The sequence below is a fragment of the Rhea americana genome, unplaced genomic scaffold (genome assembly GCF_003343005.1).
Source record: "Rhea americana isolate MKP2758 unplaced genomic scaffold, rheAme1 scaffold_6, whole genome shotgun sequence".
In the NCBI taxonomy this organism is placed as follows: Eukaryota; Metazoa; Chordata; class Aves; order Rheiformes; family Rheidae; genus Rhea; species Rhea americana.
The window spans coordinates 5,246,851-5,273,885 of record NW_028186756.1 but is presented as its reverse complement, the minus strand read 5'-3'; the positions used below and the strand labels follow the sequence as shown (position 1 = coordinate 5,273,885).

The 27,035-nt window shown below is 51.7% G+C and overlaps 2 protein-coding genes across 2 annotated transcripts in view; both read left to right on the top strand.

Annotated features, from left to right (window-relative positions):
- Positions 1-706: 706 nt before the first annotated feature.
- On the top strand, positions 707-4,298 carry HMGB3 (high mobility group box 3). The gene is made up of 4 exons (XM_085319616.1): positions 707-893; positions 1,419-1,558; positions 2,069-2,243; positions 2,823-4,298. The coding sequence occupies exons 1-4, from the start codon at positions 744-746 to the stop codon at positions 2,964-2,966; spliced, it is 609 nt and encodes a 202-aa protein (XP_085175742.1). The 5' UTR covers positions 707-743; the 3' UTR covers positions 2,967-4,298.
- A 17,633-nt stretch (positions 4,299-21,931) lies between these two features.
- Positions 21,932-27,035, top strand: part of GPR50 (G protein-coupled receptor 50) — a 56,223-nt gene continuing 51,119 nt past the window's right edge. Inside the window, exons 1-2 of the mRNA XM_085319725.1 lie at positions 21,932-22,096; positions 22,193-22,323. Coding sequence (XP_085175851.1) covers positions 21,932-22,096; positions 22,193-22,323 — 296 coding nt within the window. The remainder of the gene's footprint in view (positions 22,097-22,192; positions 22,324-27,035) is intronic.

The following is a 27,035-nucleotide window of genomic DNA, read 5'->3' as shown; positions in this document are numbered from 1 at the left end:
CGGGCGGCGCGGCCGAGTAACACCCGCGTGTCTCCGGCGCGGGGGAAAGCCGTAAATAACGGAGACTGCTGCAGGATTTGGGGAGGAAGAAGAACGCGGGGAAGGAAACGGGAGCGGGGGGGGAGGAGAGGGGGAAAGAGGCAGCCCAGAAGTTAGCATCTCCCGTGCAGCGGGTCGCGTCCCTCGCGCTGACCGCCGCGCCGCGCCGGTCCCGCTGCGCCGGCAGCCGGCCCTCATCTCCGCACCTGAGGTATCTGTGTGTGAAGGCTATTGCGCTTGTGTGGGGGGAGCCAGCAGCCCGGCCTTTCTGCCTGGGGAGCAGCTGCTAACATGCGAACTCCAGCGACTAAAGGGATAAGTCATGGGCTGGCGCTGCRCACACTGCTCCAGCCCCGCTGTGGTAGCCAACCAAAACAGATATTTTATATTAGTTCATATATAACACTTAATGGGTGTGAGTATGTGTATTTAATAGCCTGTCTCCAGTCTTTGGACATGATGTAAATATATCAATGTAAAACTTAAATCCCGTGGCCAGTTTCACTTGGCTTAAGCCTGCGACCCAAATCTCRAGGAAGAATAACTTAACTCTCCATATAGAGGTTTTAGGTGGGGGGGAAAAAAAAAGGGCTGTGTGACTGATGGSAGATTGCTTCTGTCACATGTTTTTCTATGCGTACACATACATGCACACATAGACGCTATTTTTTGTCATCCCTTTCTCCCCCCCTTACAGAGTCAAGATGGCTAAAGGTGATCCGAAGAAGCCCAAGGGCAAGATGTCTGCCTATGCCTTCTTTGTGCAGACCTGCCGTGAAGAACATAAGAAGAAGAACCCAGAGGTTCCAGTCAACTTTGCAGAGTTTTCCAAGAAGTGCTCAGAGAGGTGGAAGGTACTACAATTTGTGACTTCCTGAAGTGATAACTTATTATGGGTGCTATAACTTAATGTATGTATGTTTAAGCATGRAGGGAGCCGGTGCTGTTTCAGTCAACATGCCATTCTTGGCAGAGAGATCCAGCCATTAGTCTGATGTTGCTGACTCCTATAATAACTGTGTATTTGTCCATTTAGGTGCTTCCTCTAAGCTTCAGTTGTTGTCTTATTCCTACATAGTGCTCTTAATGAGCTACCTCCCCTTAGACCTGTCCTCCCAAGCAGACTTTGGGTGTGCTTGTACCATTCCAGCAGTTTCCCTTATGCTGAATAAGCCAGTCATGGCTGCAGTCCCCGCTATAGAACCTGCATCCTCAAGGAGGTCCAGTTAGAAAATCAACCAATTCTTATATATACATATATATTAAAAAAAAAAAAACTCCCCTATCAAGTTGGTATGTGTTGGTTTGTTTATTTAAATTTTGCCAGCTATTGAACAGTGGGGTAATCATGTGTTTCATGTCTTGTTTTGTTGTTTTAGACCATGTCAAGCAAGGAGAAGGCTAAATTTGATGAAATGGCGAAGGCTGATAAGGTACGATATGATAGAGAAATGAAGGACTATGGACCTGCTAAGGGTGGCAAGAAGAAGAAGGACCCCAATGCCCCAAAACGACCACCGTGAGTAACTTTGTGGCATTAAACGCACAAATGTTGTTTTGCCACATCTTCAAGCAGTGTGGCCTAGCCAATAATTTTCCGTAAGAAAAGTAGGTTGAGCATACATAGAAGTATTGGTGATGTTCATTGCTTGTTAGTGCTGTTTCATAGGCCTTCTARGCAGCTTGTAATCTTGAGCATGCARAGCTCTAGTAAGAATTGTTCAGTTCTTAGGACTCTTGAACTCATGATGACAAAAGACATGGAAATAACAGGCTTGCAGTGAGACTTGTGCATTTTGAGCAAATCAAGTTTAGGGGGCAAACAACAAAAACAATAGTGGGGGGCAGGGAGGAGAGACTACAAGTTGGTTCTCAGTAAAACCCAAATGCTCAGGGAAGTATTCTTCCTCTGTGTGTGAGCGTATGTGTGAATCTGGTGGTGCGGGATGGTAAAAGGTGCTGGCAGCTGCCTCACCTTTGCTGGGCGCATTTCTGTGATGCTCACTGTCCTGTGATGCTCTGCTCGCAGGTCTGGCTTCTTCCTGTTCTGTTCGGAGTTCCGCCCTAAGATCAAATCCACAAACCCTGGCATATCTATTGGGGACGTAGCAAAGAAACTTGGTGAAATGTGGAACAACCTCAGCGATGGCGAAAAGCAGCCTTATAATAATAAGGCAGCTAAGCTGAAGGAGAAGTACGAGAAGGTAAGGCTCGTTATTACTTGTCTGTTTTCCGTACCGGTTCTTGCGTTCGTGTACTTCCGTAAAACAGACCGAGCCAAGGTGGCCTCAGTGTAAAGAGCATCTCTCCCATTTATGGCTGTTGGCAGGTAGACATGTACTAAACGCGCTGTGTGCCATGTAGTCAAACTGTGTTATAACTGGATGTTTGCTGGGACAGAGTAGGTTAGAGACCTGCAGGTAAATTCCAAAGAGGAAGGAGAACTTTGTCTGAATGATGTGAAACAGTGGCTGTTTGTGCTGCTCCAGCAGAGTTTGCTGTGCTTTTAAAAAGCTTWATCCCATTAGCTAGAAACTTCTGTTAGAAGTTGGGTTCTTTCTTCTCCTCCTCAAAGAAATAACTGAACACAGGATTCAAAGATAGTGTGGAGGCAATTGAGTATCCTTGGGTGTCTGCAAACCTGTATATTGTAATGCTGGCTGCCTTCCCTTTAGGGGATGTGGCTGTGGAAAGTCAGTCCCTCTACATTTAACACCCACTGCTGTACAAATGCTTTGTGTTTGCTGCTTAGAGCAAATTAAGACGTCCCCTTGACTTTGCAGGATGTTGCAGACTACAAGTCTAAAGGAAAGTTTGATGGCGCAAAAGGAGCAGCAACCAAAGCTGCTCGGAAAAAGGTAGAGGAAGAAGACGAAGAGGAGGAGGAGGATGAAGAAGAGGAGGATGAAGATGATGATGACGAATAAAACTGTACAATACTTGTCTCCATGTGAATACCATAGAGTAGGGGAAACACCATAAATGAAGCACCTCTTATTTGAGATGGTGTCTCTTGCCCTTATTAGGCTTAATTAAAAAAATTTGGATTCCGATCGCGTTGTAGTTTCTAAAAGTGCTCTAGAAATTGTAACTGGTTTACATGAAGTGGCCATGGGTGTAGTGAGCACCCTGAAACTGTATCAAAGTTGTACATATTTCCAAACATTTTTAAAATGAAAAGGCGCTCTAGTGTTCTCCTAACTCTGTGCACTTTGCTGTTGGTGTAACAAAGCATTTAAAAATGTTTCAAGCATTTTTTTAATTTGTAAGGTGGTGTTACTATATGGTTATTGGCTAGAAAATCCTGGGTTATAAACTGTACATATCTATAGTTTGTAAAAACTAGACAGATTCTTGTGGTACATGCTTAGAGTTATGATGCCTTAGAGGAGCAGTGATTACTTGGAAAGGCTGTACGTTCCACGGGGTGCCATGGCCCAAAGCATGCACTGTGAGGGTAGATCTATTTACACTACAGTGGGCGTCCATTTAGCTTAAAGTTGTCTTTCTGTATATAGTGAAATAGCATTCTGCTGCCATTCTTAGTTGTGGAAGGGGGTTCAGCTGGCATGAGAAGTGTATGGATTTTTTTAGTTAAGTGCGGTAGTTTTTAAACTGAAACTGTAGACATCTCTTCATCGTCAACTAAGTGAAGAGCCAGTGCAGCAACTGAAGTTCAAAAACACTCTGTACTTAAACAAATTTGCAACGTTCTGTTTTTTTTGTATGTTTAGAATGCTGAAATGTTTTTGAAGCAAAATAAACAGTATTACATTTTTAAAACTGTTCTTGACAACATTCTAAATTTCTGGTTTARGAGGATCTTAACAACAGCAAGAGGTTCATTTTGAAGTCTGTGGCATCCCTCGGGGCTGGTGACTTAGGAAACATTCTGACTCAAGGATTAAAATAAATAAATGGTGGCCAGCCACAACTGGCTGAATTGAAAGAGATGGCTGCTCCAGCTAATATGCAATCGTAACTGTTTATGGCTGAGTGGCATAAGATGCTATGCAAGTTTGAACTTTATTACTTGAACTTGGGAGCCTAAATGAACATTCATGACGTAATTGTTTGTTTGTGTGTGTATATAGCAGCATTCAGATGCAGAGAAAGGTAGGTGGCTAGGAATGAGGCTGACACCATGGAATAAGTAAAAAGCATAGTTTGGATTTTTTTTTTCAGTTGTGTTGGGTAAATTTATGGCCCAAATGCATTGCTGTACATATTAAAATGTGCCTTTTTTGTCCTGTGTTAAACTGTTTCAGACTTGTGTTTTTTTCTAGCATCTTAATTCATGGCAGGCGAAAGGCGCCTAGTCTAACTCTCTGCTGAACTAGGAATGTGGCACAGGTACTTAGTATGTGTCCTTTCTCTGATGATGCCAGTTTAAATCTGTATTGGGCTCTGTGAGGTGGGTTGGGGAGCAAGGACAGGTCTCTGTCACCGCATGGTGACAGCCTGGCTGTGTTGCGGTTGCTGACTTGCTGCTGCCTCCCCATTCCCAAGCTGGGGATGTTTGCAAGGGAGAGGTAATACCTGATCTCCAGCTAGTGAGCTAACCAGCTTGCCTTGGTCCTAATATTGTACGGTTTCTGAAAACTAGCACCCCTTGCTACTCTGGCGTTCCTTCTGTGCTGCGGCCAGTTAGCCATCAGTGCTGGTGCTGCAGCTAGGAGGAGATGGGTGCATGTGAAGGCTCTTGCATTAAGAGCAGGCTGACGATGCCGACTGCCACGAGCAGCTCCCTTCAGAGGATGGAGTAACTGGCTGGTGTATGCCATGTAGGTACAAGCTGCTGCCTTTCCTCCTTGGAGCCAAACTACAGACTAATGAGGGCCAGGTTTATAGGCAGGAAAAGCTCTTCTGCTGTGGATAAAATGTAGCTTCATTGCTTAATTGGGTAGTGTTTCTGGCTTCCTGTGGCTTCTCAACAACCTCTGTGTCTCAGCAGAACTGAGGCCAGGCTAATGTTGAGATGGTTAGGACCTGAAAGCAGAAACAAACTGAACTTAATATTGGATGAAGTAAGCTAATGAGCTCTTACAGAATGTAGCAACATGTGGCAAACTTTTTTAAGGGCTGTTTCAGTTGGATCACTTAAGTATTTCTATATTGGCTTAACTATGACAATTGTTAATGTCTTTAATAAAAAAAAGTGTTAAACTGGCTCCCATCTTATGGGAAGTCACATTTTAAAAGCCCAAATAAAGCTGCATCTGGAAAAGAAATAGGTGCTCTTGTATTCCCTACTCTTTTCACGTCCCTCCCAATGCAAGGGGAAAAGATGGTTGGAGCTGCCAGCATGTTGAAATCTGATGGGGAAGTGGTAGAGTAGAGAAGGAGAAATGCAATGGCATCATTTCAGGAGCTATAATACTGTTTCTATTGTCTAGTTGGCAAAATCTCCCCTTAGCCACATATGGGAATTAGTGTAGATCACTGCTGTGCAAATCGAGCTTGGCTTTGAATTAACTGCTAGTGAGCTGAGCCCCTATTGATAGTATTAGCACATGAGAACTAGAGCTGACACCTCTTTGTCTTCATTGTATTGGAAATCTATCGAGTTGCAGAGCTTGATTAAGGTCTTGGACCTTGCAGTGTACTACCTATTCCTGCTCTGCAGATTCCTAAAATATGGTGTGCCTCAGGGATACAGTTCAATAAAATGTTAGTGCAGGACTCTGGGGATTGAAATTTGGATATTGCAGATGTAGTGATGCTTCTCCCAATGCATTGCYGTTGATAAATAGCGTAGTGTGAATGTGTAGAAGTAACACCTGATTTCCCTCCACCACCCCATCACTGTTAGTGTTCAAAGATGTGATCCCAAATACTGGGAACTGCCCAATTTTGGACAGCTCTGCTTCTTGATAGAACAAGACCCTCCAAGGGGTCTTTTTCAGTGCTTTGAAATGCTTGTGGTGTTTCAAAGCAGACATTCTTGCTTTGGGCTGCTATACAGCAAAAACATACAGTTCAACTTTACTCCAAAGCCTAGCAGCGTAAAYATGTATTTTATTATCTCTGATGTACATAGAGAAGGGTAATGATAAAATAGGTGGGGGGGGGGGAGGGAAAGGGAAGAGAAGATGCATACCCTGGCATGGGTCGGATGGAGCTGAGCACGAGGCTGCTCTTGTTCCCAAAATGTAAAGCGTGATTCAGCACGCCCCTCGTGCCCGCTGCAGGGAGGCAAGCCTATGAGTAACTTAGGCTCAGCTTAAAAAGAAGAGGCTGTGCCTGTACTTCAGTGGCTAAAACCTGCTGGTGGCTCTGGAAGAGAGAGGCAAGGCCTGGGTCCCCAGTGGTGCTCACGGTGGAGGCGGCAAGGTGCTGCCTGGTGCTGCCCGAGGCAGCACAGACCAGCGTTGGGTAGTTTTTCTGTGGTTGTAGTGGTTACTCTCGAGACCATAATCTTGAGAACGCGGTCGCTGCTGAAACACGCTGCATCCTTCTGAAATCAAACCGAACGGGCAGGCAATGGGGTAAGCCGAGCTGCAGAGTAGCTCTGCTCTGGTGCAGGGCCAGAACCCACCGCTTCCAAAAAGAAGCCCCCAAAACATAGTAGTGAGACCTGGGAAGCTGGGGAGTCGTGCTCTCCTGCTGCCTGCCCGTTTCCAGTTTCAGCTGAAATGTGGTAGATGCTTTGTGTGAGCTGAACAGAAGACCTCAGCCTGGAGCGGGGAGAAACACCTTTGGGTAAACCGTGCCGCTGCTGCGGACAGTGGCTCTCCGCAAACAGCCGCAATGAAAGCTGCGCTGCGGGGTTGTTTCTGCTGCTTGTGTCGGTATCCTAATGCATCTGTGGGGAAGCAGCGCATTAATTTTTCTGTAATAAAATTAATTAAAAATCCTAGTCCAAATGCATATTGAATCAATTAGTAGCAAACAACTTCAGCTCTAACAGAGCTCCATAGGAAGGTGAGAGTCTGCTTGGGGGATCTTAATACGGCTATCTCTCTTGTATCTGCTCACTTTGAGCAGCTAATTTTTAGATAGTTTTATTTACTGCTGATAAACCCTGTTGAAATAGCAGCTAGGTGTGAGGGTTTCCATTGGCGCTGTCTTACACGGTGGCAGGGGAAGGGCTTTTTGCTTCCAATCTCCAGCCAAATGCTGGCAGGCATCTCAAATTAATGCTTTCCCTCTGCTCGCTTGGGCTGTCTTTCCATGATGCTATTTGTGGGGTGGAAAAGCAATCCTCTGTTTTCCCTGAAGAAAAACAAAGTAAACCTTCCTTTTCTGCGAGTTTCTGGAACAGCAGCTCGGACAAGGAGAAGGAGCTGACTGGGAGCTTCTGGCCAGCTTTGCTTGGTGCTGGAGCCCAGGCACTGTGCGTTTATGGCCTCAGGATCACACTGGAGTTTGGTTTCTGGCAAGCTCCACACTCACCTTTATGAGTCTGAACCCAAATGTGCTCTCTTCCGTAAGTAACGGGTGGAATTTGGTGCCTAGCAAGTGGCATACTTGTTTGTTTCCCCTAGAGCTGCACTAGATTTTAATACAATAAATTGTATTGTGAGTGGCAGCTTCCCTGTAAAAGAAAGTGTGCTGGAGACCCCATTACTGAATGTATTCCAGCTTGTGGCGTAAAGGGGGCTAAATAGCCAACATGCCTGGTTGGGTTTCCATGCCTTGGGAAATGTCTGCATCCTTTTTTTCCCAGCTGGGGCTCTGGTTTGGTGCTCAGTACACTCCTACCTTGCATGGTCCACATTTGGTGACCTGTGTCCGAAGCGCTCTGCAAACATCTAACACTTCTGATAAACCTGATGCCTACCCAGTGAAGTGTGATGCTGGTGAGGGATGGCTTCCTAGCTTCTGCTTGGAGTCATCTGCTCCTGAGAGCTTTCCCCAGGTGCGTTTCTGCACCTGGGTCCTTAAATTGGGCCCAAGGAAGTAGTTCCAGCTCTCCTGGAGGTGCCTGTAGCTGACCACTGCGTCTCCCTGGCTGGTGAGCAAGCACCTCCTTGCCTTGTTCCTGGAGGTGGCACAGCAACCCTTAGGAAATAGCTAAGTCAGAGTTACTCTTTGTGTTGAGAACATAAGTGGTCTGTCCAGGACTACAGAGCCTGGGTGCTGTTTGGACTAGAAATCCTAGTGCTGTGGTGGTGCTGAAACCTTTGGAAGCTGTGATATGTGCGAGTGAGTTGGGCAAATCCCTGTCCTGTTGGTGCTGAGGTGGAGCTGCGTTAACGGGGGTATGGGGACGCCTGTCTTGTAACTGTGTCCCCTGACGCGGGGGACTTTGTTTTGTTGACCAAATCCACCCACAGGAAAAATCACAATTACCACCTCAGCCTTGCTGTGGAACTGGGAGTTTTGAACGCGTTTGCTGGTGACTTTTGAGCCCTGAAGCATGCAGTGCCGCTGCCTGTGCACCTTGCGCCCGGCCTGGCTGTCGTCCGGGTGCCCCCAGCTGCGACACCCCTGCATAGAGCAACCCTTTTGCGTGGGTGCCGCATGGGTGCCGTGCACCTCCGCGAGCTCTTGTTGATGAGATCCTGTGTAAGGAGGCACCTGGGGAGGATCTTGTGACTTAGAAAGTAGCTATTTCTTCCCAGCCCCTCCCCTTGTAAACCTTCCTCAAGTATTTCAAGTCAGAAAAAGGTTCTTTTATAATGTTGAGCAAACGTCTGTCCCTGTTGTTGTAAGAGCTTATCACTTTTGTGTTTTTAACTGCCCTTTTTTGGGTGAAACTTAAGATTTGCTTCATGTCAATTTAGAAAATTCATGCAAGGAGAAAGTTGAAGTGATTTCGGGGATAGCATGAGATGAATGTCTTTTGCCTCCTGGTAGTTATCGTGTGATTATTCTTTTACTATGTGTTACCTGGGATGCACCACCAATACCTCGTAGTCTTGCAGAAGAGGCTTGAGAAAGGTAGGAGCAGGGGCAATTTGGCTGCTGGGTTTCTTTATGAGCTATTAGGGAACTTCTGAGGGGGAAAAAATATGTTGGTCAGGTTTTGTTCCCTTTGTCTTTGGAGGTTGAACTGGGGATCTTTTCTGGGCTCTGCTTCTGCAGTTGTTTAAGATATTACTACCTGCAGCTGCGTGCCCTGGCTCCTGCCAAAGGTCGCTCCCCTATAGCAGGGAGAGCAAAAGGAAACATGTGCCCTGTCTTCAATTGGCTTATTTCATTGCCTCGTATAGTAACTTAATTTTTGCAAGCTGCTGGGAGCTTTTTCAGACCAAGCTCAAAGATGAAGGTGCCAGTAAAAGTCTTAAAGAGAAGCCTGCCTTCCAAGAGCTTGTCTGCAATTGGAATAAAACCTGACAAAACAGCATTAAACTGTCTAATTAAAGATCTCTCATTCCTCACTGTCATTCACGTTTCCTTCTTCGGTGATTTCCTACCCCGGAGAGTCATCTAACAAAAGAAGATAGACCAGATTCGGTGTGTTGAACTTTGAGGGCAACTTGCAGAAGGCTTTTGATTCTTCTGAACGTGTGAGGGTTTTGCTTTTTTTTTTTTTTTGGTTTTCCATGATTCCTATTGCACTTCTTTAGTAAGAACAGTCTCGGCAGAAACCTTCTGGGATAAACCATGGGGAAAAAGAGGAGGCTGGAAGAACCAGGGAAAGAGCAGCTGGCGGTGCAGAGCGACGCTGTGGTGGGACTGGGGTGGTCCGGGCGTGTGGGGAGCGGTGGCTTATTGCGGGGTCCCGGCCGGGCCGCGGAGCCGAGCCGGGTGCTCACGGCCGGCCCCTCCTCGCGCCCCAGAAAGCCGAGGGCGGCGCTGCTCGAGGCTCAGCCCTCCGGCCGCCCGAGGAACACTCGTCTGCAGAGACCACCGGGAAGTTCTCCTGCAAACCCACAGAAGATCAGAGCTGACGATCCTCACTTACTGGAAGCAGAGATCCTGAAAGAACAGCTCTTCAAAACCACTTCACTGACCTTTGTAAGTGGAAATAAACCCCCAAAAACCCCCCAAAAACCCCTTCTCTCTCTTCCCCTGCCACCTCTCCAAATAAATGTTTCCACTGAGCTTATTTTCAGGTGCTGTTGCACAGATCTTCTAACTTTAGAAAACCTTTTTGTCTGTCTGTCTGTTTTTCTTCTTTCTGGCTCTCTGGTCCGTGCCGTGCGGGTGCCCGGTGCTGCGCGGCGTGCCCACGCCGCCCGCCCCGGGGGCGAGCAGACCCCCTCGCCTGCGCCTCGGGCTTCGGGGACGCGTTGGTCTGCGCTGGGCGCTTCAGGGCGGATTTTCAGCCGACGCGAGCTGTTGCTCGGTGCCGTTTCAGGTTAGCTGAGGATGCCCTTAGCACGAGGCCTTTGCGCCGGGCGGCGGCGGGGCGAGGATGGAGGCTGATTCGGAGGCTGGCCCGCTGTCGGTGGGCGCACGTCCGCGGAAGGGGCCGGCGCGGCGGGCTTGGGCGGCGGGCTGCGCGGAGCGGGCGCGAGCGAGGCGGCGAGACGCAGGGCCGGCGGCTTGGGCGCCTCGCTGGGAACGGCGCGAGGGTGGATTTTTGTTTTTCGTTTTGTTTTTTTCTCCTCTGGAGTGTCTGCGTTTCGATCCTCGAGGCACAGAGGCGGTCTCGGTGCCGTGTAACGTCGCTGGGCACAAGCTCCCCCTGTGACTCCTTCCTGCCAAGGGGAGGGATCCGTTCGGGGAAAAGCGGGGCCCCGACGACAGGAATCGAGCGTTTCTAAATACGGACGTCCCTTTTTTGGACTAAAAAGCCTTTTTTTGTACCATGCATGCTTCCCCCGTTAATCATTTCCCTTCGCTCCGTGCGCACGCCGGTCCCCGGCGGCGCGGGCGGCGGCGCGGCCGCCCTGCTGTAAGGGCGCCCGGGCGACGCGCGCGCCCGCCGCCCCGGCCGAGCTCCCCTCCAGCGGAGCCGGGAAGGCCGCCCCTCGGGTCCCGCGCTCCTCTTCCTCTGAAGCAGCCGTATGTGGCCTCCGCCCCCCTCCAGACGTCGGGGGTTCGCAGGCCGCGGGGCTCTGCGGGGTCCCGTCGGCCGCCTTTGCGCTGCGCTAGCTGGCTTGATAAGGAAGGGCCCGGCGAAGCGCGTCTCCGCCGCGGCGAAACGTGAGGTGGAACGGGCGAAATATTCAGATGTTCGCTAGCAGTTACGCTGGCTGGATAATCTGAACGCATCAGAAATCAGCTAGAGCTCAGACAAAGTAGAGGATTAGGGGTCTGAGATGGGCGAGCCGTGCGGACATCTGGAAGCCTGCTGTTCGGCCTGTCGGCTGCGGTGGGTCGCGCGCTCGCTATGTGGGTTATCCGCGCCCCAAAGGAGCGTTAAAAACGCAAACGAGCGAGAAAGACGGGAGAAACCAAAGCGGCCTGCCGGGGCCGGCGTCCCCGTCCCGGAGGGAGGCGAGCCGCGGCGCTGGGCGCCGAGCACCGCGCACCGCGCCTTGCCTGGGGACAGATGGCCGGGGGCTCTCTCTTACTATTTTTTTTCATTTTATGGTGAAATACGAGTTGAAAAATATTTGTACCTTTTTGAAAACAAAATATTGAAAAAGGAATTCCAAATATGTTGTGAACTAAAATAGGCAAATATATATATATATATATATGTATATTTCAAACAGTCACTTTGTGCCCCTCCATGCGTGCACTGTTTCTCAGTCATCACCCTTCATCTCCAGTACTTTGCTCGCTCACGTTTCCATCCTTTCTCCTGGGCAACCTGCTTTTGGCAGCTTTAGCTTTGGCCGTAGCTGCAACATGCCAAGACGCGGCTTGCCGTGGCTGTAGGCTTGCAGAGCTGTGGCTGAATTACCTGCTAGCGCCCGCGTGCCGGCGCAGCGCCGCGGCCGGCGGGCGAGGGCTGCGGCTCCGGGTGCCGCYCCGGCAGCGCGGGAATCGCCGCCGCGTCCGGGGAGCTCCTGCCGGCGCTCTGCCCGCTCCCTGCCCCAGCGCGTGGCCCGTGCCCGCCGTGCGGCTTTCATGGGGACGTCCCTTGCTTTGCCTGCTAACCAGCCCCACGCTAGCGCAGAGCAGCCGGCTGTCGGCCCGGTGTCGATGGCCAGCAGCTCGCGTGGTGTTACCTTGTTTTACCGTCTGCTTTCGGCGACGCTGTCATTTTGCTGGGGAAGCTGTGTAGAAATACGTGGGCAGGAAACACACGGGCGGGGGAGAAGGAGGTCTTCGGTGCAAGTCGCTACAGGACTTGATCTAAGATCAAGAAGAATCTAAGGTTCTTTATGCATTTACCAAAATGCCATTTATAACTTGGATAATTTAAACCAGTAGGCTCTAGTGTTCCCGTACATGCACAACTGCTGTCAGATGTTGGTAAGAGGAAGAGTCCAGAGCAAATCTGAAGCGTGAGTAACCAAAAGCCAGGGAGAAACCAGAATTGCCCTAGGTCCAAGCAAGCCCTGGTGTTGAGTGTAAGGCGGGAGCGAGGCTTTTCCCAGGCCCGCTGGGCATCGGTAACGCTCCCGAGCCAAGCTCCTTGCCGGTCCGTCGCTGCTCCCGCTGTCATGACAGCGGCGGTTGGCTTTCGCTCGGATCTCGGCTCAGCGCCAAGGTTGTGAGCTGCTCTTTTCAGGTGTGGATCTTGTTGGAGCCGCTGCCGCCTCCCCGTTGGATCTGTCTGCTCAGGGCCCTGCTCGAGGGCGCTGGCGGACAGCTGTGCCTTGGTGCTTTGCCTTACCGGGAACCCATGGAAAGAACAGATTCTCTGCTGCTCCACRGGCTGTGTGGGCTCAGCCTAAAACACATGCCTGTGATGTTATCCAGACCGCCCAGCTCTTCGTGCTCTGGGCCGGGCCAACAGTGGGACCAGAAGGAGTGCTCTCTCCTGACTTCGCCTGGGTGCTCTCGGAAGATGCTGACCTCTCTTTTTCCAGGTTGGTGGCAGAGGACCTTGGCTTGGCCAGTGGCTGAGCCACATGTCCTGTTGAAGGCCTGACCAGAGGAGCAGAGCTGTGTTCCCATGGTACCCAGAGCCTTTTTACTTTTAGGGTGACTCTGTGTATTACTGGGTATGGAACTTGATGTCTTTATAATTTCTCTGCATGAGCTTGGAGAGAGATGATGATGCGAGTAGTTTATGCATGACGGGTAGTACGTGGATGAATAAATAAATCCGCTCCTTTGCTTGGTACCAGTGTACTAGAGACAGCGAGGTGGTTCATCTAGCTAGCATCAATTTACGGATGGAGAAGTGGAGGCACAGAGGGGTGAGGTGACTTGCCGAGGGCACCCGTGAGCCCGACGGAGAGGCCAGTGCTGAGCCTTGGGAAGCCTCTTGGTGGTATAAAATTCTCCCCCTGCTCCTGTGGTCGGAGGGGCGAGTACACCCTCCTCGGGAGCACAGGGTTAGGACGTGGCTGTGCCAACAGCGTAAACCAACGCTGAGCTGAGCCCTGCTGCTTTGCCATGCGCCGAGGGGAGGGTGGGCTGTCCCCAAAAGCATCCTCAGGGGTTGCTGAGCTATGGGCTCCCAGGGCCCAAAGCTGCCCCAAAGGCTGCCCTGGCCCCAGGTCCCTTGGCCCTGGTGCCACCAGTGCTGCCAGGCCTCTTTCCCGTGCCCCATCTGCTCCAGGTGACCAGCTCTGCGCGGCCGCCGGGCTCTCCTCCTGCCTGGGGCTCTTCCCCATGGTGGCCCCATGGCAGCAGTGGGGCAGCCAGCCAGGGCAGGTCCGAGGGTGGTGGGACGTGGTGGGCCCAGGTCTTGCCTCCTCAGTGCTGCTGGATGCCTGCAACTGCCTGGCTTCATCCCTATCAGCAGGGATCCCCCCGGGCTTATTCTGCTTAAACCCTCCCTCCCTTCCCGCTSGAAGAGCGACCCTGGTGATGCCTGTGACCTTAATGCCAGGAGACAGAGGCCCAACTCACTGGCATGAAACGAGGAGGTCCCCTCTCCCAGTGGCTCCCAAGGTAACTCTCTGATTGCCCCAGGCAATGCAGGAGAGCTAAGCTGCACAGTAGCCCCCAGTCACGCATCGCAGTGAGTATACACGCGTCTCGCGTATTGGTGTCTGGGCTGTGGACGGGCGTGCTCGAAGGCAGAGGAATTCGGGTTTGCAGGGGCAGCCCAGAGTGCTGGTTCGGTTCGCGGGGCCTTGCTGCGGGCGCGCTGCTGCAAGCGCACTGCCGGGAGTTTGCATCTCCCTCAGCTTCAACCCCAAAGAAAGGCTAAAGCCTCAGTCAATAATAAGCTTATAAGACAGTAAATCTTGGTAATGAGAAAAACAGAAGACAGCATCTGCTCAACATGATGGTGCTGTATATGCTCTGGTAAACAGCTACGGAAATTAGCTGTCCGTTATTGCAGGGGTTGCAGCCGAAAAGCCGCGTTTCCCCGCCGGCTCGGCAGGTTTCGCCCCGGCCGCTGCCGAGCTCTGTGAGAGCCCAGCGCCGGGGCAGAGGCGGTGCCGTGTCCACGGAGGTTTGGTGCTGGCCTGCGGTTTGCGTTTACATGGTGGCTGAGCGGCAAAGCTGCCGCGGGCCTCGTGCGCGTGGGAGTCCAGGAGGGGAGGCGAGGCCGGAGCAGCGCGGCGGGTCCGTTTGCCCCCGCTGGCGCCGGCGCCAGCGCGGGAAGATTGATGCCCCACAGAGGCCATCAAGGCGAATGAGGATATGGGGGGAAAAACGGGGAAAACCCGTTTCTTGCTTATCATGTCTCCAAAGGTGCCAAGCTGGGCTGGGCTGATGACCTGGACCAACCGGGTCGTGCACTGGCAGGAAGAGGAAGGTGCTAAATCCTCACCCCACATCTCTCCAGACCGATGAGGGGGATCCCAACCTGTGCCCACGGCAGGAGGTGGCAGCCGGCTGTGGAAGCACGAGGGATGGCTCCTGGGCTGCCGGCAGTCCCGGTTCTGCTCAAATTGCTGTGAGCCGGGTCTGCAAAATGCGGGGAGAAGGAGGGGAGAGAGTTCAGGGAAAGGAATCTGCATATGGTGTGCAATGCTTTTATGAATTGGGTCTTTAATAATTTACATTACTAGTTTAATACTTTGAATACAAATTATCTTGCCCATATGCTGTGCTGACAAACATAAAAATGGAGTAATCAAAGCTGTAATAGCACTACAGCAAAAAGACATAAAATGCCACTAGAAGGCTTAGGATAAATTATTACCGGCACAGACTAGCTGTATGGCTCCCTGGTGCCAATGGATGCACTGCAATTTCTTCCTCACACTTTGCATTTGGGTTCGAGGTCTGGTGCAGTACCAGCAGCATGACCCCAAAAAATCGAAATTCTGCAAGACGGGCGGTGTTTAACAGAGGATGGAGGAAAGAAAAAGTCTCAGACGTGTTTGATAAACACTGCAGTTTAAATTCTGCTCTGGCATTACATGGCCTGCGAAAGGAAACACAGCCCCCCTTGCTCGCGGGGAGCTCCTTGCTCCGGCTCGGCTCTTCGCGCGTATTACGAACCGCAGTGCTGGCTTGCCCTCTTCAGGCGGCCGCGGCGCACTGCACGGCGGCGCGGAGCCCCCCGGCCGCGGGGAGCCCCCCGGCGGCGCGGAGCCCCCCGCTGCGCCCCTCGTGGCCCCGCGGAGCCCCCGGCCGCGCCTGGCCGCCCTGGGGATGTGAGGGGCACTCGGCACTGGCGTGCACCACTCGGCACCTCGGGGTTCGCTTTCGGCAGCCTGGCGCCGCTCTGGGSCATCCGCCGCTAGGACGGGTGCACCAAGGGGCACGGGGCTGGACCGCAAAACGAGCAGGGTTTGCGGAGCAGAGGCGCGGGGAGAAGCGGCTGTTTGCAGCCAGAAGCAGAGCGCGGACTGTGGCGCGGGGCAAAGCCGCGGATCCTAAGTACGAAGCTGTTCGTTGGTGCCGTGCCGCGAGGGCGTTCCCCCGTGCGCTGGTATTTCATGGAAAGAGCCATTTAGGACTCGCATTTGCATGCGCTGGATTTCTCCGCTATCAAGGTTATGCTGCGCAGTCGTCCATCCTGTGCTCCCAACATGGTGGGTGAAAAATGGGGCTGCTTCCCGAGAAAGCATCCACGCTGGAGGGAGCGATGCTCTCCCGGGAGGCCGGGGGCCGCGTGCTCGCAGAGCCCTTCGTCACGGCAGGGGCGGCCCAGGCGACGCACTGCCGAGCCGCCCGCACTCGCTGCGGGTCGCGCTGAGAGCACAGGGAGATCCCGTGAATGAGCTTTTTTCCCCAAGTCCGGCATGGTGGAGCCCCACGGCGCGAGCACCCGGCAGGAGCTGCGGGGGCAGAGCCGCGGTGCTGAGCCAGCCGCGGTGCTGAGCCAGCCGCGGCTCCGGGCAGGAACAGTGGGAAAGGCGCCTTCCATCGCTGTAGGCCTTCAGGAAAATAAGGCCCTGGCTGATCGCTTTGCGCTGCAAATAAATCAAATGGCTTAGGACCACAACGAGAAATATCCCCATCCTCACCCAGAAGGGGATTTTCAGCATAAAAGGCTTTGTAGGACTCGTAAACTATAACATTTATTTCTGCACGTGAGGTAAATATTTCCCCATCTGAATGTCTAAGCAATGCAATTTTTGTTTGAAGTCTCCATTTGTTTAAGTCTGCAGCTGACAATAATTCACCTGGTTTTTTCTTCCCATGATTCCCCAAACAATTGCGTAAGCCAAAATCGAGCGGACTCAGCTCCTGCTGTTTGTCACTTGTCAGCTCCATACCTCAGCTACGCTCAGATGAGCTTTGTCTCGGAGTTTACGTGCGGGGCACTGTCTAATCTCTCGCCATTGGTAAATGGCCCCATGTTCTCCTCTTTAGAGGAAGAAATACGGCGTACCTGCGTACAGCCGCTGCCGGGGCAGGCAGGGAACACAGACGTAACTTAATTCAACTCCAGATAAATCATGGTTGCGCGGCGATGTGCCTGCCGCGGGCGGCTGAGAGGCCCATCTCCTTGGCACTGCAACAATACTTGTCACTCAACGTCCCGAAGCGCCGTCCCGAAGCGCCCTGCTCGCGCCCGGAGATCATAAATGAATGAAAAGACGCCTGGAGTTGTAAACATCATCAATCTGGAGAAAACAAATGCCCCGGACAGCTGATCCCAGGTGAGGGGGATTTTTTTGCACCAGAAATCCAAGGCAGCGGTTTCCTCCGCAGGGCGTTGGACGTGCCCACGGATTTTACAGATCCCAGACTGCAGCTCTGAGCCGTTCCCGTTGCAATCAGCAGCTCTTGGCTCTTCCTCTCTCTTCGCGCGAGGAAGGGGTACGGGTCCCGCCGGCGCTCGGAGGCGATGCCCGGCGCCCTCCCAGCGGGGTGAGGGCCGGGTACGCCTTCTCCCGCGTGGCACAGCGCTGTGGGAGGTGGGCACTAACGTGCTTTACGTCAACGGTGTTTATACACATCTGCTCTTCTAGCTGCCGCAGAGCGGAGGGACTCGGCCCTGGAGCCCGCTCCCATCCATGAGCGACGCCAATCCTGCGCCCTCCCTCTCCTCCGTGTAGTTTGTGATGTGTCCGCAACGTCGAATGGAAAAAAGTTCTATGACTTGTGTCCATAATTGAACTTTTTCTGCAGCTTTTGTGATACAGCAGTACCGGGATGTTCCTTAGAAGCACCAGCTGGGTGCTGGAGATCGACGTTGGTCACAGCAGCACCGTCTCAGAGACGGAGCCTGACTTTGCTTTTCGGCCCTTTTGGTACCCGGACGGCCGTGGAAGAGCCGCGTCTGATTCTCGTCAGCGTCAAATGAAATCCGGAGCAGGCCCCGGCCCGCGGAGCAGTGAGCCCGGCCCTGGTCCCCGCAGAGGACCTCTCCCGCGGGCAGAGCCCCCGGCCCGCGCCGCCACCGCCGCCCCCCAGCACCCCGCGCGCTTTCACACCGGCACGCACAGGCAGTTCCTTTTTCTGTCCACCTCTTTCTTCTTTTTCCTTTCTCTCTCCCTCTCTCTTAGTTTCAGTGCCAAGCAATTTACAATCTTCTTAATGCAAGGAATATAAAATTAAGATTGCCATAGCAACACCTCATGTTGCATATAAATATGATTTATCAGTTTTATATATATACATACATATATAACGTACATATAAAACTCCTAAATATCTCTGACAACCTTTTCATTGTCGAATTTGTATTTAATTTAGAGCTCTCTATGTTAAATCTGCTTTTTGTTTTAGATGTGCACAAGCCCATTAAACTTCATAACTGGCTTTAAAGCTCCAAATACGCTTTCTCTAGCTGGATTGCAGGCAAATGGGGTGCATCTGAGTTATGCAGTTCCCTTTTTCCCTCTTCTTTCTGTCCCTTTCCTCTAAAGTTAATAGTCAACTTTAAGTAAAATTTCACATTAGTTATAAACCACAACTCTCACTTCTCAGTGTTTGCGTAACACCTGGGACCAGCGACGTCCGTATCGAGAGAAGAGCGTGCCTAGCGCTGCGGGACTGCAGCTCCGGCAGCGGGGACGAGAGCGCTGGGGCTCGGTGTTGCTTGAACACTCCAAAACAGCAGAAGAAATTCAAGCAGTTTTTGTCTTGTCATGAAGGTAAGTGGAGCTACTGATTGATAAAGAAATTTTTAATGCTGCTAGGTCAGAGGAACTATCTTTTGCTTACCTACAATCAAGTACAATGGGGAAAACAGGCATCAAACTGTGCTGAAGATATCTGAAGAATATCACGGTCCTGGAATCCCGGAACGAATGGAGTGTCTGAGGGATACCCACCTCTCATGAAAAACGGGGGAAACTTACGGATCGCTGATAGCAGATTTGAGACTGCTGAGTTTAACACATGCATTTGGAGGGCTGGTGGATTCGCTGTTTTGAGACCAGACGGTAATGGAGATCTGAGAACCAAAACTGAAAACGTCTGCTGGCAGAGCTTGATGTGGAAGCCAAAAAAGCATTGTGAATTCGCCAGGCTGCTGCTTTCTGATGCCTCTAACTTTGCAATATTCGATAAACAGAAATTGCAAGCAGAGCTACTGGTGATTAGAAGGAAAATAATAAAGCCTGGCTGAGGTAGGTGAGCAACCACGCTCTCCGGTGGGTCTGTGGGGAAAACAGAAGTAGAAATTTGAAGAAGGTATCAGCAAAATGTAACAGGGTGAGCATTCAAAAAGAGACTGGAGTGGAGGCCAATACAAGCAAAAACACTGTTTCTTCATTGGACACAACTACTTTATTGGCACAAATCAATACCATTTTGCAGAGCCTGCAAAAATGCTAAAGGAATTAAGCATGCATATTTAGTGGATTGTAGAGGAAGAGTTCTTCATGGAGCTACTGAAGAGATAGCCATGAGCATCATGTGAATGAGCACGAATGAACCTCATCACATGTGAATGGAGTATTGATATGGACCTTACGGTAAAGGGCCTGAAGAACACAGCCAGCTGAAGTTAAGAATCAGACTACACAATAAGGCATGTATTGAAGTTTTAGCAGATGTTCATGAGCCCATCAAGCAAAAATATAGTTAGAACTAAGTGAAAATTAAGATGGGCACTCAACCTGTTGGTTAGTAAACTGGAAATTTATCTTCAWGAAGAATCCCTTCACTGACTGAACAGGGATGAGACATCATGACCTTCTTCCACAAAAGGAAGCTCCCAGGGCTGTGGATTTGCCCTGCTGGCAGGAGCCAGCAGTTGGATTGGGCTCAGGAGCTGTGGACCTGCTGCCCGAGTGCCTTGGTCCCAAACCCAGGAGGAGCTTGGGTATGCTGAGGCACGCTGTGTTGTGGTCCAGCATCCAAGGGCAGAAGGCAGCCACTCCAAGGCAGACAGTGAAAATATGCAAGTACTTTCTTGTCCTTTGCTCTGGAATGGGAAAATGCTGGAAAATGTTTTCTATGCTGGTCAGCTAAAATTTAAACACCACGGCTCTTGAGAGCAAGTTGGTTTATGCTGAAGTATCTGGCAAAATCAGGGCCTTTGGTGGGAGCACATCAGGAGAGGGGAGTCATTTTCCTTCTCCCGACCAGCACTGAGTTTCACAGACATGAGCTGACTTCTAGGAGGCTCCAGCTCTTGCAGCATAAACCCTTTCTCTGCCTCCAGAATGAATCCAGCTAGGAGCCTGTGGCTGTTGGAGGTGGTGACTTTGGCAAAGTTCCTTTGGTGGCTAGGACCAGGGCAGTGCAGGGGGTGGAAAACCTGTGTTTTTATCTCCTTCTGTAGAACTATTTGGAGGTATTGCTAATGGGCAGGAAAATAATAGCCTGATAACAGCTACTGTCTTCACAGGGGGGGAAAAATCATGGCTTTGGGGACAGCTTGCTGCGACCCCTCCGTTAGCTTCTCCGGGAGGTGGCTGCGAAGGGCTGTGCTTTCGCCAGGGCAGGCTACGGCGCGGGTGCTTGTCTCTTGCTGCCCCTCAGTGCTGCTGTGTCAGTGATGATCACCGTCATGCACTATGCTGTTTATTTCTCTTGACCTCTGCATTTCCATCAACTGTTTTTAAGCAAGTCAGCCACTAGGAATGTAATCAGCTCCCGTGTACTCCTATTTATGCTTTCACAGAGCAATTTGTACAGGGCTGCAGAGCTCTCTGCTCATAATCGACAGCAAAAAGCATTACGTTTCATAAGAGGAAACCTTTCCAATGACTGCTGCATCTGAGCTTGCTATTTCCCATAAAAAGGAAAAAGCAAAACAGGATCTCGCTAATGGCTGTGGATAACTGGGCCCCTATTACTGCAAGCACAGAGGTGCTGCTTGGTGCATAACGAAGAGCTCAACATCCTGAGCAAAGCATGTCGACACCATCTTCCCACATTGAATGCATGGCAGTGGCTCATGGTGAGAGGTATGTAAAGTTTGCGGGAGCCACAGCTCAGCAGCCCCTGGGTGAACTACTGCAATTCCAGCCTTGCCCGGGTCCAGTGGCTCCTCACAGGTTTGTCAGCCAGAAGGAGGGTCTGCTTAAGCAAAGAAAGTCTCAAATTTAATTTTCTTTCTTAGGACATTTATTTCTCTCCCTTACACAAGAAAAGATGCATAAAGATACTCAAGATAAAGGTGCATCTGGCCAGGTAAAACATCGAGCTTGGGCCAGGCAAACCAGTGAGTTCAGAGAGCTGCAGGTGCAGGTCGATGAGCCGCTGCAGCTCTGCTAGGCTCATACTACCCCCCAGCCCTGGTAAAAGTAGCTAAGATTGAACACTGGGCAGGGCAGGCAGTCCTGGAGCAATGTTTGCGAGCACGTGTGATCCAGGTGAACTGCAGTAGGAATCGGGGTGGGTGAAACGGCGGGGGCAAAGTGCCCAGAGCATGTCAGCAACTTGCATGTCTTGCACCAGGCATAACAGCTGCTCTGGCCAGGCTAACGGGAAGGGACCGTAGGCTTTTAGCCTCCCCAAGGCCTTTCTCCTTGGGGCAGTTTCCATCAGCAGAGAGGTTTCCCTGCAGGCTCGCTTGGTGGGGAAGCTATCGCTGCTGGGGTTTGCCATTCTCACCTCCCTGTGAAGAGATAAATACTCCGTTTAACTGGGGTTGAAGCGCATTCGGAATCTAAGTTTAGGTCTTGCTTTCTTGATATCTTATAGGTGCTGGTTGGGAGCAGAGCAAAAATCCAGAAAATGCAGTAACTCTTAAGAGTTACCAAGAGCTGAACTCAGCCTGTGGGTCCCCCCACAGTTCTTGCTCAGGCAAAGACCCCCAGGTGGAATCACTCCTTCCCAGTCAAACATGAAAAGTGAATTTGGAGCTAAAATGAGATCCATACCCATGCCCGTATTGCTCCTTCCACATCTTACAACTCCCCTCTTATTCTCTAGACTGCTACTTTCTAAAAATGCAGCAGAGCGGAGTGTTGTGGTACCCTGGGAGGGCTCGCTCCACCAGCAAGGCACAAGAGTTCTTCTAGCCTCTTCACTAACCCCTTCGAGCTCTGACAAAAATGTTCCCTGAACACAAACTGCCACAAACTCAGAGCCTAGAGTGTCCAAAAGATGGATTTGACTCCGCTGGCCGATTCCAAAGGGGGATTGGGCCTGGGAGAGGCAGGGGGTGGGGACGGAGATGAGGGACTGTGAGAACCTCCAGGATGCCAGTGTGACCTCCTCGGCATCCCTCATGCTGGAGCAGAGGGTCTGGCTGGCAGGAGCAGCGGAGTTGAGCATGACAGGTCCAGGTAACGAGGAGAGGGGAAAGGCAGCAGCTGAAGGAGAACTGGCCGTCAGGAAGGTAAGAGCAGAAGCGTTCTGGTGTTTTCTGAGGGACAAGGGGACCAGATGAGGAATCTGAATGGGATCAAATACTAATGCTCTCTTTTTCTTCCAGCCACTGCAGGCAGGCTCCCTGCTGCAGGTGCTCGTGGCCAGCTCCAGCCACCCACCCCGCGCAGACCCTTTGGTCCAGCCTCTGCTGCCGAACACGCTCCATCCACGGATGCACGGGGGAGAAGCAGAGAGGTTTGTCTTTTGCTCTAATCCTGCAGACCACTGTCCTTCCTGCCCAGGATGCTGCCATGTACAGGCTCTACTCCCTCTGTTCGGACTCACTGCCCTGCTGACAAGTGCTGAACGAGCAGCACCTGGAGCAACTTCTTCATTGTGGGGCGACTTAGGAGGAAAACTATTTTCTTACTCAAAAATCCGAGCACTTCAACTTCCTTTGGAGCTGTTAACCACAAAATATGTCAGTTCAATCTTCTTGGCTTAACACAGCGGGGTAAAACAGCTTTGGCCTTGCCCGAGTTTCTCTTCTGAGCATGGACGGGCTAGTTTGGAGGCCTTGACGGGAGGCAGCCTCCGGCAGCGAGCAACGCGAGGGCGCCGGAGCTCCCGGCTCGCTGCCACAAACCCCACCAGCCTCATTATTTATATCTTTTTCCTTCAGTCTGATCATGACTTGGGCAGAGTCGTGCATCTGTTGATCATCTATCATCTAAACAGCCCAGGCAGTTGTGCAGAGCAACCAAATTGCTTTCACTGGGGGCAAGGCTCTGTGATTTGGGACTTTTTGGGGGAGGAGGGAGTCAATAACATCATCTAAAAAACCATTTCACTCTAGCATTCAGAGACCTGCAGTTTTACAATGGTCAGAAGGTAGCATGTTACTTTTGTCCCTGCTTTATGTGGGCTTATATGGTTACACCCAGTTTTTTTAATGAAGCTTTAGCTACAAAATAGAAAAAAAAATGATTTCTAAAGTCACAACACCATGTGATCCCTTTAAGATGCCATATAAAAATAAAACATCTCCTCTGTATTTCCTAGGTGGTGGGGAGCTGGTGCTTTGAATTCAGGTGAGTGGAGATGCTTGGCTGGGAGCGTGTGCATCTAGGTGCATCCTTGCTGTTTGGATTGAAGGTAGCGTCCAGCGGAAAGTGGGCCCTGATGGAGATGCTGGGCTGGTGGGGCTGGGATGTAGAGTCACAGAGCTGAGTTACATCAGCGAAAACATTGCAGGAAAAAGCTTGGTTTTCTTCATGTGTCAAAAGCGCTTGGGTTATTTGCTAGAAGAGCCTGTACAAATCACATGCATAACTCAGTGGCTGCCGTACAAACCTTCCCGTCAGTAAAAGCTTTTTTGGAGGGCATGAGCTGATTGCAGCAAACCCCGACCCCAACGTGCCGCAGCCCCGAGCCCTGCACCGTGGGGTTTAAACTTCTGCCGTCGCTTCGTTCCGAGGTGCAAAGTGAAGCTGGGTCACCCCGCGTGGTTGTTGCTAGCGAGGCTGCTCCTGACTTCATTCCTGCTGTGTCCGCGAGTCTGACATGAAAAAAGTCAGAGGTTTGAAACAGCAAGTCAGCCTCAAAGTCATTCTTCTAAAATCACGCGCGTGTCTGAGCGAGGAAGTGGTTTGATGCGTTATCCCAAGGCAACGCTGACAGCGTCACTTAATATTCAAAGTACGCGAGGAATACAGAGTTTTCCTTCTTTCCCTTTTCACTGAGGTTTTGGCTTTCAGCTGTTGAGCTGAACGAGCGGGCCTGAGTCTAGGGCTGCTCACCAGAAAAGCCCGCCTGGGGAGAGCAAAGGGCCCGYGCTGCATGGGCCGCCGCTCCGCTGACGGGGGGAAGCGGCCGCGCGCGAGCGCCCTGGTTTGCCGGGGTTTCTCTGCGCGCGCGAGGGCCTGAGCAGACCCGTTTCTTTGCCGGCCTCGCCGTCTGACGGCAGTTCAGCGCGGCGGCTTTTCCCGGGGCTGGGCTCCTCTTCCGCCACGCGCTCTGCCTTGCGCATCCTCGCGCCGTGCTGTGCGTCTGGGGCTCGGAGCCGGCACCGCGTGGGGACGCGGCAAGGGCTGYGCGTGTGCGTGCGCGGTCCAGGCCCTCTGCCTGAGCCTAGGAACAGCGCCTCCGCGCAGCAGGTCTGCCTTTGCAGCTCACCGGGATTACGTGCGTCGTGCGAACGCCGGCGCTGCCCCGGGGTCCCGCCTGCCGTCCGGTTCCAGGGCGGGGGGTCCAGTTGTAAGGGTAACTTGCCCAGACCCTCTCTGCAACTAAAAAACTCATCTTAGAACCTAAGGGAGAGGTTCTGATGCTCCAGTTTCTCACTTTATTCATCCTTTCTCACGTCGCTTCCCTGCTCTGGAACTGGACGCCTGAATGGATGAGCTCCAGTTTGGATTCTGATTTTCCCAGAAAGTTGAAGGAAATAGATGTGTTGCTGCCGCTAAGCAGACTCAATCAAAAGGACAGGATAAATTGGCCGTAAGTATGCCGAATTCACTACGGTGGTATTTGTGGAGAGCAATTATTTTCTTTGTGTACTTGACAAAACTTAATTGTCTCCTCTACGCTGACCGAACCAGCGTAGCAGTTAGCCTGTCCCCATGCGGGAGAAAAACCCCTTCATTTATAAGCGATTCATTAAGTAGCATTAAAGCTGTCTCTGAAGACAAAATAATCTTTTTAAAGAGGACTCAGGGTACCGAGAAGGAAGATTAATGCCTCAGCTATTTTTCAATTATGCAAGCTTTCACTTGTTACAATATACCTGGATTAACTCTAACGAAGTTGAGTGTTTCGGTAGGCAGGGTCGGGAGTGGAGGTGTTTCACACCACGTGGCACACGAGGGACGAGCGACTCCTGCCCGCTGCCGCTGGGACCCGTGCGTGCCACCGGGCAGGAGCAGGAACAGCTAATTCCCGTCTGGCGTGCGAGACGGCCGGACAACCGAGCACGCCGCCCGCTGCCAGCGGGACCTCTCCCTCCTAGGAGACCTGGCATCTCTGAGGGGCATAAGCCAGCACCAAAAATCACCGGTAACGTTGGGAGCACATGTCTTGCCACTGGTGCCACTCACCAATGGGAGAAGACATCGCCTAAAACCCTTTGCAGCAGTAAGCGCTGCCCCCTTAAGCCTCACCGTTATCAAAGTTGTAAAGCTTATTCCAAAGGAATATTTGAAAAGTGTCTACTATGTTTGACTGTATTGCACTGACTGCTTTCGCCTTGCTTTTCTGTTTGTATATCCGTGTGCATAGCCTAACAGTTGTGGTTTGGGTACAAAGGAGCTGCTGCATCCTGACCCTGATTCAGTTGCCTTTTCTTGCAATCACATTCATGGTTTTTGTGCAGTCAAATGAGCCTGATTTCTTCTAACACATTGTGGATATTTTTATTTCTGTACGATTTATGTCAGAGGCTCTTGTACAGCATAATTAAAAAGGTCTTTTTGATATGTCCACCTTCATTTTTTTTCCTCACTATTGCTTCCTAGAACACTAGCCTTTTCTCAATTGAAGCAATGAAGAGTCCATTCAGCAGGAAGGTGAAACTATTCATCTAAATCACTCCAGCGATGAAAACGGCTGCTCGCTCCATCTATCATAATTCCTCGGGAGCGTCTTACGGGAGGTGAGTCGATGTAACAGCGCAGATGCGCGCATGCCCGTAGAGCTATGCCGACCTGCCCAGCCAGGGAGGTCTCGCTGTGCGGTGGAAAAAGACTGCTTTTTGCAGATATAAAATTACAGGCAAAAATCTATGAGCAAAACAAGTCACCAGATGCAAAGCCAGTTTTGTGTCTTCCTGGCTGCAGCAGTTTTATTAGAAGTGGCCCCTGCTCTCACTGCTCTGCCAGGAGTAGTAACGTCAGTAACAGTTTTAAGCATGCACCAGGCCAGTCCGTGGCCCTGCCCAGCTCTTCCCTGCAGGCGCCAGGCTTTTCCCCTTGCGTGGCGTGCGGTGTGGGTGATCCACGAGCTGCTTACGGTGGGGAAACGGAGCCTGAGAAAACCCTGCCGTGACGTGGAAGGTGTGCGAAACTTCACCCGCGCCCCTCGCAACCTCTCCTGTCTCGGCGTTTGCCTCCAAGAGCGGGAGCTGGCTGCGGAAACATCCCCTGCCAGCTGCCAGGGTTCAAAAGGCTGCTGGCACGTCAAAGCTGCTTTCTCTCAGCATGCAGGTGAGCACCGGGCTCCAGCGGCRGGCACATCTTCTCCAGCTGCCTGGGCCTCTGCCTGCGCAGCACCATGCACACCTGCACACCTACATCATGTATGCTGTACAGCGCACATGCTGCGTACACTGCATACCACGTGCACTGGCACGCCATCCGCACGTGTACGGCTGCGCACGCTGTACCTGGCGCACCACGCATATCCGTACACCAGGTACACCTGCACTCCTGTTCGCCACGCACGCCCCACACAGTGCCCGCACCATCCGCGCTGTGAGCTGCTGCACACACTGCGCATTGCACACTACATATGTATGTATCTATATACATCATGCACACTGGGCACCTGCACAACACACACAGCTGCTTACCATGCACATACCCCCCATGCGCCCTGTAGACCAGCACACTGTGCACCTGCACACCTTACACCTGGATGTGACACTTGCCTGCACACTATGTGCACCGTGAAGAACTGCACATGTGCACCTGTGTGCGACACTTGCACACCATGTACATTGTGCAGAACTGCACACGTGCACCTGCACCTCTTGCACCTGTACGTGACACTCGCACACCGTGTGCACCGTGCAGAACTGCACGTGTGCAGCTACACGCCTTGCACCTGCACGTGACACTCGCACACCGTGTGCACCGTGCAGAACGGAACGCGCCCCCGCACACCGTGCATTCCACGCGGTGCGCGCGCCGCTCCCGCTCCCGCTCCCGCAGCCGCTCGGGGGAAGCGGCTCGGGCCCCGTCGCTCCCCGGCGG